Source organism: Myotis lucifugus, unplaced genomic scaffold (genome assembly GCF_000147115.1).
Source record: "Myotis lucifugus unplaced genomic scaffold, Myoluc2.0 scaffold_160, whole genome shotgun sequence".
NCBI classification, from domain to species: domain Eukaryota; kingdom Metazoa; phylum Chordata; class Mammalia; order Chiroptera; family Vespertilionidae; genus Myotis; species Myotis lucifugus.
In genome coordinates, this window is record NW_005871208.1 from 1,818,167 (window position 1) to 1,828,565 (window position 10,399).

The 10,399-nt window shown below is 56.7% G+C and overlaps 1 protein-coding gene across 1 annotated transcript; it reads right to left on the reverse strand.

Moving 5' to 3' along the window:
* Positions 1-2,155: 2,155 nt before the first annotated feature.
* Positions 2,156-8,437, reverse strand: SP7 (Sp7 transcription factor). The gene is given in 4 exon segments (XM_023759723.1): positions 2,156-2,182; positions 2,184-2,300; positions 2,302-3,432; positions 8,417-8,437. Coding segments are annotated over 4 exon segments (1,296 nt in total).
* Between the last annotated feature and the right edge of the window lie 1,962 nt (positions 8,438-10,399).

Consider the following 10,399-nt stretch of genomic DNA (forward strand, 5'->3'; position numbering starts at 1 on the left):
CCGGGGGCGCGGCCCGGGGCCCCCCTAGTCCAGCAGGGGAGCCCTAGGGGGTGAGGCCGCACAAAGCCCTATTGTGGCTGGGGGATGGCCGCCACAGAGTGGCTTTTGTTCCTCCGCTCACTCCGCGGCGGGCACGGCTGATTGCGGCCGGGACGGGGGCGGGTGGCGTGCCAGGCCGGGGCGCCCGCGGGAGCCGTCCCTCGGTAGGTCTGGGGCCGGTGTGGGTCCGGGTCCCTCGCCGGGCCTGCAGGGCTCATGGCTGCCGAGTCCGAGAAAGAGCAGAGGAAGACGCCGCTCCGCCCTCCCCACCCTGCGGAGAGCTCTCCGCGGCCGGCACGGACCCCGCCGGAGAGCTGGCGGCGGAGCGGCTCCCGCGGGCAGAACGTGCAAACCGGCTCCAGAGAGCGCCCGGGAGGGGCCCCCGACTGGCCACAGAGGAATCCTGTGGCTCACCCTGTTCCCTTCCAATTCCCCTTTCCTCACCAGGACAAAGTTTAAAATCGAACTTTTATTTATTAAATTAAAAAAAAAGAAGAAAAGACTCCATGAGGGCATGATCCCTTCCCTTCCATTTTATTACCCTCTCCCCAAGCTCCAGCGGCTTTCACCCTTTAACTGGGGGCCTTGAGGGAGCAGGAGATAGAAAAGGAGGATCCAAAGTCACAGGAAAGGTATTCAAAGGCACGAAGCGGCTTTAAAGTCACTGGAGGTGGGAGCATCGAAAGTCCCAGGTTGGGGGCCTCTGTACGCACCCAAATCAGCTTAGGGACCGACTAGTATGTCCTCCTAGCTCTATAACTTCTTTTTCATGGCCTCTAGGCACCAGCCTTGTTCCCAGTGCCTTGCACAGAGTAGGCACTCAATAAATACTTGATTTATTTTCATCTGATCCCAGAGAAAGCCTTCCCCACCTATTCTTCAGGAGAGGCGCCTCCAAGCCAGTGTCCTCCTGTTAGGTGGGCTTCTCCAATGAGCCTGTCTAAAATGGCAGCTGTAAATTCTCCATAACCATGGCAACAAGGGATTAGCCTGATGGGGTCATGGTGTCAGGGGAGGAGAAGTGGAAGAACTGGTTCTGGGTTTGAGGAAGCTGGGGTAATTCCAGTCCCCCCTCCCCCCTCCATAGGACTTGAAGTTTCACAGCTTCTGGCTGGGGGTGGGAATATTAGGGATTCCCTAATTGAGAGATACTCCATCACTCTTTAACTGATCAAGCTAACCAGCCCTATTAGCAGATTCCACTAAAAGAGGAACCCCTTTAACTGAGACCCTGATGATAGAAATTCTATTAACAAGATCTCTACTAACACTTCTTCTATACAGAGATGCATTTGGCTAAAATTTCCATAGCAGAAATGGACCTCCACCCCCCTCCCCAGCTCACTCTACCTGACCTGTCATCATAACTTAGATAAATAGAATTATTATTATTATTATTAGTATTCATTTCTCTTGGAACATAGGGGTTAAATATACAGGCCTGGGGGCAGCCTCCCTGACCCTGGGGTCACCCCATCTTTGGGATTAGATCCCCACTGGTCTGCCCCCCTTTTGGTACCCTGCTCCCTGCCAGGTCACTAACCCCAATCCCCCTAACTCTGGTCCCTAATGAAGAGGCCACCAGGGGGCAATAAATTATCATCATCATCGTTATCATCATTGTGTTTGTAAAAAGGAAGAATGCTCTGGAGCACAGGCAGCAGTGGAGTAAGAACTTGGGGAGACTGGAGCCTGGGAGCAAAGGGATAGTGGTAGATAAGCTTCGGAAGCAGAAAGGATGGATGTCAAGGAGCTAATAACATAGAAAAATAAAGTGTTGGGAGTCCACATGGAAGGAAAGTGAGTTGGTGTGGTAAGAGCAGAAGAGAGAGAAGCTGTGAGCAAGGGCGAGAAAAGAGTTTAGGAAGCCAGAGTACAGAAATCGGGCACAAGGTGAGGGCCTAAGATGAGAGTTTATGGGATGGGCTTATGGCAAAGGGAAGAGGGGAGCTGAGGAGGCGTGCAGGGAGTTACCCAGGCTCAGAATAGCCAGGGGAGAGATGGAGAGCACCCAAAGGGCAGCATGCATGGGGCAAAGGAGTGAGGGGCAAGCAGTGGTCCACGGAGCCAGGAGAGGCTGGCAAGCAGCCCTGGGACTGGAGACCCTCCACCCAGCTCAGATCTCCAGCAGGTTGCTCTGCTCCCGGGCTGCCTTCGGGGGCTTTTTCTGGGGGTGCCGGAGAAGCTGAAGGTCGGGGTGTCTGGTTGGCCTCCTCTTCCCCCACGCTGCGGCCCTCCCCCAGCTCCTTGGAGCCGCTGGGGTGGGGGCCCTGGGCCTGGCTCGCCGTGGGTGCGTTGGTGTTTGCTCAGGTGGTCACTCCGGGTAAAGCGCTTGGAGCAGAGCAGGCAGGTGAACTTTTTCTCCCGGGTGTGAGTGCGCACGTGGCGCTCCAGCTCGTCCGAACGGGTGAACCTCTTGCCACAGAAGAGCCAGTTGCAGACGAAGGGCCTCTCGCCCGTGTGCCAGCGTAAGTGCGCCTTCAGGTGCGAGGCCTTGCCATACACCTTGCCACAGCCCGGGATGTGGCAGCTGTGGATGGGCTTCTTCCGCAGCCCAGCCGCTGCTGCCCCCAGGCGCTCTATCTCCTGGCAGTTAGGGCAGTCACAGGAGGAGCGCCCTGCTCCACTGCCCCCATACCCACCACTGCCCCCGGTGCCTGTGCCACGAGGGGTTTTGGCTCCACCACTCCCCTCCAGCTGCCCACTATTGCCCACTGCCTTGGATTTATAGACGTCTTGGGGTAAGACATGCTGAGGCCCTGGTTGCAGAAGGTGAGGAGCTGGGTAGGGGGCTGGATTAAGGGGGGCAAAGTCGGCTGGGTAGGTGGGTAGCTGGGGGTTCAATGGAGGCTGAGCAGGACCTGTGGGCAGTGTCCCTTGCAGCCCATCACCCTGGCCCTGCCCTCCTCCTAGCCAGTTGCCCCCAGGGTGCATGTCCCACCAAGGTGTAGGAGCATTGCCAGGGCCTGGTGAGATGCCTGCATGGATGCCTGCCTTGTACCAGGAGCCATAGGGGTGTGCCATGTCCAGAGAGGTGTAGACACTAGGCAGGCAGTCAGAAGAAGTGTGTCCCTTGGGCACTAGGAGCCCAGGATCCTGGGTGCCCGTGGGCCCAGGGAAAGAGTGAGAAAAGGGAGGGTAGTCATTGGCATAGCCCGAGGTGGGTGCTGGAGGACTGCCTGCAGGTGAGAGGAGCCCATTGGTGCCTGAAAAGGGGGCTGGGTAGGCATCCCCCATGGTTTTCGGAGCGGAGAGGTCACTGCCCACAGAGTACGGTTTCTTTGTGCCTGCTTTGCCCAGTGTTGTTGAGTCCCGCAGAGGGCTGGAGCCACCAAATTTGCTGCACGCCGCTGTCAGCATGGCCAGGGGACTGGAGCCATAGTGAGCTTCCTCCTGGGGAGACATGGAAGCACTACTTAGGGGAGAGGAGGAGAATGCAGAGAGATGGTAAACTCTAGGGTTTCAACCTCGACACAAAGAGAAGAGAACAGAGGGGTCAGGGAGGAATTGGAGGGAATGGGGAAGTAGAGGTAAGAGGAGGGGCCAGCGAGGACTGGGTCCCAGGCCAGAGCTCAGGTGGCATTGTGGAAGGAGAGCGGAAGCCAAGGCTACCACTTAACACCCAGCTAAGGAGGCGAGAAGCAGGGTTCCCTGTGATGTAGCTGGGGGTAGGCAAAGGCCTCAGAGAAACAGGAGATGCCTCTTAAAGAGCCTGGAAAAGAGCTGCCACACCTGGATGAGGTAAGAATTAGGGATCCTTATCCCTGGGAGTGGTCTGGAGCAGAGGCCATAGTCAGGGACTTGGAGAGAAAAGATGAGGCTCAAAGAGCAGCCTGGGAAGGAGGAAAAATATTAGGGGACTATAGTGACCCCCATTCCAGATTTTCCCAGCATTACCCCGTTATTTCACTTCCTGTCTCCACTTCAGCTCCTGACTAAGGCAGTGGCCCAGGCTGGTCTCCCCAAGGCCTTGTCCTCATGTCCCTGGTAAGGAATCTCTTGGCAGGGACTCTGAGCCTTGGGAGCAAGAGGAAGCGATGGCTGAGACACTGAGACATTGAGAGGGAACAGGGCTGCCGCCAAGCCAAGACTGTGGCTGAGGCAAGAATGTCTTTCAAGCGGGCAGTGGGCACCTCCTGCTTCGTGGAGCCAGCTGGTACCCCTTTTGTGGGGTGGAAGAGCTTGAAGTCCTCATGCCCCTCCAGGGTAAGAAATTGGGGTGGCTACGATACAGGCTCACAGCCACACCCCTCCATGCCTCAGTGTCCCCAAACACGTAGCCCACAGCCCTAGTAGCTGGTCTCTCTTCACCCTTCCGGCGCAGTGAGTGAAGAAAGCTATGTAGATGTGGGGCATGAGGGTCTTTTAGAACGCCCTTAACGCCCATCCTGCTGTTGCTACCAGACTAGTCCTCCCTCAGGAGCCTGGTACTCCGCCCTGGGACAGCCTGGGAGGAGGTGCCCTCCAGAATTCCTGGCTGGCATAGATAGGCATCCATTACTGAGAATCCCACCAAAAGAAACAAAAAAAAAAACAAAACAAGATGTCCTCAAAGGCTGACCCTGGACAGTTCCCTGACTGGGATCCTCAAAAGCCAATGTACTTGGGCGCCCAGGGTTCCCATACCTGCCCGCCAGCATGTGTGTGTGTGACACCAATCCTCAGGGTAGGGTTAGGTAGGGTCTTGGGGTTGCAGTGAAAGGCGTGTGCAGTCAACACTCCTGCACTGCTCCCCACGTGCAAGCCTGACGCTCCCCCTGCCCAACTACCCCATGGACATGGACTCCCAAATCTGAGGCACCAAAACCTTCCTCAGATCTGGCCACGATGAAAGCCCTGGTGCTTCCCAGCCAGGGTTCCCCTGGAGCCTCTGATGCCCCAAGCAGAGGGTGGGCTGAGGCGCGGTAGCAGCTGGGGCAGGAGCAGGGTCCCAGCAGAAAGGGAGAGAGAAACGTGGAGTAGGAAGGGGAGAGGCAGAGACGCAGAGACGCAGAGACGCGGGAGCCAAGCACGGGGCACAGGGCGAGGGACTGATGTAAAAGCCCCCAGAGGTGGGGGAAGGGAACAGAGGGGACACTGGCCTTGGGGCAGAACCGGCAGGGACCCAAAAGAGCAGAAAGGTGGAAAGACAAAAGGGAGGGAGCTGGAGGAAACCAGTATAAACAAAGAGAGGTGATGGAAAGAGACTGGGCTAGGAAGGCAAAGGAAAACAGAAAGGAACAGGAGGAAGAGGAAAGGGGGAGGAGGAGGGGAGGGAAGAAAGCAGATTTCCTACCTAAGAAAACCACCGCGGTGCTGGGCCCCAAAACACCCCCAGACCAGGCCGCTTCTCCCGCCTTCTCCCCCTGACCGCCCCCTCCCCCTCTGCCCAGCCCGGCCCGGCTCCGTTGGTTTCCCTGCGGTCGGTTTATTTTTAAAAACGCCGACGCCGTCCCCCGCCCGGCCCTCACACTGTGGCCACAGGGGCCTCAGCCAAGCCCAGGGACCCCACCCAGCTGTGGGGAGGGGAGGAGGGGTGAAAGAAGGCAAGCAGCCCCAGGCCAACAGGAGACCCCAGCCCTGGGGAGCGGAGCCCCTCCGGGGCCCTGGAGGCAAGGAAAAGGGAGTGAGACGCCAGGCCCGCTCAGACTGTTCCAGGAGCCAAGAGCCGGGCCCCTGGCTAAGTTTAACCATAGACTCGGTTTCCTTCTCTGGCTGCTTGCGCTCTCCTGAGAAGTGGGGAGAGGGTCCTGGAGAGGGGTTCTAAATATGAGCCCTCATACCTAATCAAATGCATGACCTTTTCAGGACCCAGGAGTCTTACCTTCCAATTGTTTTTCCGCCTCCCTTCTCCCACCCACTATTCCTTAAACAACAACACCGAGCAGACTTCAAGTATGGAGGGGGACCTCTGAAGGAGGAACAAGAGGAGCTGTCCCAGCTCTCTCAGCCAGATGTGCGGCTGGGAAGGTGTTCACAGCGCCAGGCTGACCTCCCCCTGGAATATTCGCTCACTGTACATCTGAGGACTGGCCATAGGTTCTGAGCACCCAAGGTCCCAGTTTCCAGTTGTCCACTTTTTCAACCTCCTCCCAAGTTGTTTAGTTCTCACAACTTCCAATTCTCCATCTCCACCTGGCCCTGACCGCCATGTACCCCTCCTCCCTGTTTTCCTGCATCTCACTCAGGCCAGGCGAGCTTCCCATCAAGCAGCCACTGCTTCCCTGTCTGAACCCCAAGTTCTTCCCACTGTCAAAGATCCCACCCAGCCCTAACCGGTTTGGCTCAGTGGATAGAGCGTCGGCCTGCGGACTGAAAGGTCCCAGGTTCGATTCCGGTCAAGGGCATGTGCCTTGGTTGCGGGCACATCCCCAGTGGGGGGTGTGCAGGAGGCAGCTGATGGATGTTTCTAACTCTCTATCCCTCTCTCTTCCTCTCTGTAAAGAATCAATAAAATATATATTTAAAAAAAAAGATCTCACCCATACCAGGCTGAGGGCTTCCTGGTGGTGGTGGCTGCGGAGAAGGGGAAGGAAAGTTGAGGGCCCAGGTGCCCCCAAATTGGTAAAAGACACAGAGGGACTGGAATGCCTTTATGTTGGAACATCTCCAGCTCACAGGGAGTGAGGGACATGGAAACCCAGTTTTCATGGCACATTCCTCTTGCCAAGTGCTATCCCAGCCTGTTGTCTTTCCAGCAGGCCTTTGGGTCCCTTTCCCCCAGGCACCAGTGCCACGCTGGCAACTCTGGTGTGACGCCCACGCCCACTGACACTACCCCTGTCATGGGTGGACCCAGGATTTCCATGCACCTTAGTCCTCCTGCTTCCTCAAGACCAACCGGTGTTTCAATGATGGCTCAATAGAAAGTCTAGTGGAGAGATGACAGGGAGAGCAGTTTGCTCTCATTGCAACACTTGGGACTCCTGACTGGGTACAGAGCACTGACAAGGGACATGGCGTCCACCCCATTAGCTTGTATGTCATTCCCTCAAATTCAGTCACAAACTCTCTCTCAGCCTTACACATACACCATTCCCCACCTGGACTAACAAATATGTTCCAGCTTACACACACACTCACACACACACACACACACACACACACACACACACACACCCCTGTGCTCTCAAAAAGCCAGCCACACATGCAGTCACTGCTTTACATTCTAACACTTACACTCAGGCCAATAAACACAGGCATTAAGACTCCGGTGCCGTCTCACACACACCTCTCCTGCAGGCTGAATGAGTTGGCTTCCTGTTTGGCCCATCAGCCCTGGGACCTGAGCTAGGGCACAGGAAACAGCCATGGGGGCTTCTGAGGTGCCCAAGAATATGGAAGATCCAAGGCCACGTAAGGAGGTCGGCTTTAAGGGAGGGCTCTCTGGCTACAAATTCCTGTGGTGGGACCCAGACAGCAGGTCAGAGATGGTGACTGAGAAACAGAGTCAGAGACCGGGAAGCCGAGAAAACTCAGGACGTTATAAAACAGGCTCTGAGTTGCTGAGTCCCCCTTTCCAACTCGGTGCCATGATTCCCTCAGGAGCCCTGGTAGAATCAGTGATTTCTCAAGACCCCTAAATCCTGACCCCGCTGGTACCCTAGTTCCCTCCATGCCCAGTGCCAGAGGAAAGAGATGCTGGGGTCCCAGCCTGGAGGGGAAGTGGCCCAGTCCGCCCTGGAGCCTCCCACTCCCAAAATAGAGCTGAGTTTGTCTTTGGCTGAAAGCTAAATATTTGTGAGCCGGGCAGGCGGCCTCAGACCCTGGCCCTCCTCCTTGGTTCCTCTCAGGCCTGGGCCCGGTTCCTCTGGTCAGCCCCCGCTCAGGCACTGGAGCACAGGGCTGCCCTTCTCCCTTTTCTCATAGCCCAGCTCCTCTCCTGTACACACCAGCCCAGAGGCCCAGCCCCTTCCCACCTACAGACCAGACAAGACACTGCTCAGGCTGAGTTCCAGGAGACAGGACCCCCAAGGAACTGAACCCAGTTGTCACTCTGTGCCCGCTCAACCAGTCCCATCACCTTCTCTTCCTCCCCCTGTGTGCTACCAGCTTACCTATCTCCCACCCTTCTTTCCCCACCCGCCCCCTCCACCAGCTCCTTTCTCCATCCCCTTTGCATTCCTCAGAGTTGGTGTGCTTGGTTGACCTTAGGGGTCCTGCCTTCTTTTTGCCTAATCTCCTCTCCTCTTCCTTAGACTGCTCTCTGACCCCTGATCCTGATCTCCCTCCCTCCCCGTCCTTTAACCCCACTCCTCTCTCCTCATCAGAGGGACCCTTGAGAGTGACAAGCACCACAGCAACTGTCTGAGTGAGTTGGGAGGTGGGGGGCGGGCGGGGAGGGAGTAGGACTATTGAGATTGTGGCTGGTGTCCTGGGAGGGAGAGGGGGCAGTTACCTCAAGCAGGGAGGACGCCATCCTGAGGCTGGGGAACGGGTCCCAAGGAGCCAGGCAGATGGAGAGAGCCGAGCCGGAGAAAGAAGGAGAGGGAGAGGGAGGGAGAATGGGAGAATGGGAGAGAAGAGATCTAAAGTTAGAAGGGACTGGGGGGGTGGGAGTGGGGGGGCTGCTCTCTGTCTGTAGGGATCCACCCTCTAATTACAGCTTTCCCAGAGGAGAAGGCTCCGGATCCAATGAGCAGGGCGAGAGAGGGAGGCAGAGGGTCCAAATTTCCTGCTCCATTTGCTGAGCTCCCCAAAGAAGGGATTTGGGCGGGAGAGGAGAAAGGGCTCCCCGGGAAGGGGTGGAAGCTGGAGGGGGACAAGGACATGGGCAAGTAGTCAGGGCGTCCTGGGGGCTGCTGAGGAGAAGGGTTGAAAGGTTGGTGGGCCCAGGTGTCCCACACCCCCGCCCCCAGCAATCCCATGGGCATCTATGGGAACCCCTCCCTGCGCTCCCCAGTGTCAGATACCTGGGGGATCTGGGGCTGGCTGTCCTGGGTCTCTCCTCTCTGGAGGTCTGGCAGTGGGAGCGCAGGCAGGAGGTGGCCTGAGGGTCCTGGGAGGGCTCGGCTCCTCTCCCAGGCCAGCTCCACTCTTGCTGCCACTTGGGCTCCAATCCTACAATCCTACTGACTCCGGCGTCCTGGCTGCTGCTCGGCTGCTGCTCCTGCTGCTGAGGCTGCTGCTGCTGCTGCTGCCGCTGAGGGAAGGAACAGGAGGGAAAAGGAACAAACCCCAAACCACTAATTAGAGATCCAGGGGGGGGATGGGGGATTGGGGACGACACTCACACAGAGAGACTGGAACACACAGCATACACACTCATGGACAAACATAGGATGATCCATGCACACGTACACGGAGTGCTGCCCACACGGACACAGCCGCTGTCATGAATGAACACAGACAAACTCACACACAAATGAGCTCAGTGACATGGCTGGAGGCACACACACCACATACACACCCGAGTTGACCACAGAGATGCTTGTTTCCCCAGTCACCCGCCTCTAGATCAGGAGAGCAGTGTGTATGTGCATGTGTGTGTGCATGCATGTGTGTGTGTGTACATGTGTATTATGAAAGACAGGAGGGAGAACTCTGGGGTGAAGGCTTTTGCTGCCCAGGCTTTTAGGATCACTGAGGTAGGTCCCAGAGCAAGGCCTGGAGGAAGGGGTAGAGAGTGGAGGAGGGCTTGGCACAGGCTGGGGATTCCCCAGTCTTCTTCCCAATGCCTCCTAGGAAGTGGCACCTAGGCCTACCTCACTCTATGGAGCAGAACCTGGATCTTCTGATTCCGGGGAAATTAAGGCAGGCAGGAATGAGAGTGGGAGTAGAGGTCATTGGCTCAACTCATCCATGCCCAAGCCTAGCCCCTTTGGATTAAGCCCCCAAAAAGGTATGTCCTTCCTAGCCTCTATTATTCCTTGCCAGTTACCCTCCCCAGACCCCTCTTGGCCACACATCAAATCATTCCTTGATGGATAGTTCTCATGAGTGATCACGCTTTCCTGGGAGGGAGCCCCTGGTTCCCTTTCCCATTGCCATGCATCAGTTCCCTCTGCAGCAGGAAGAAGTGAAGTTAGAGTTTAGGCAGGACTTCTTATCAAAATGGGGACGAAGAGAAGGAAGGTTGGGAGAGGGAAACCAAAAAGTCTGTTAACTGAAACCTGGCTCCTGAGGTAAGTTTGTGGGAGAGAGAGGACTAGGCAGCCAAGTAGTAGAACCAGCATCTCTCCCATGTAGGGGCCCAGCCAGCTGGGGTTGTTTTACAAGTTATTCTCAACACACCCCTCTCCCCCATCCCAGCCCTGCCCATCAGAGGAATGGAGCCCTGGCCTTCCCTGCCCACTCCCCCAATTCCCCAGCACCGTTCCCTCACTTTCCCTTCCTGATTGCCCACTTCCTTGCCCCCTTTGCTCTCCTTGCTCTCCAAGGA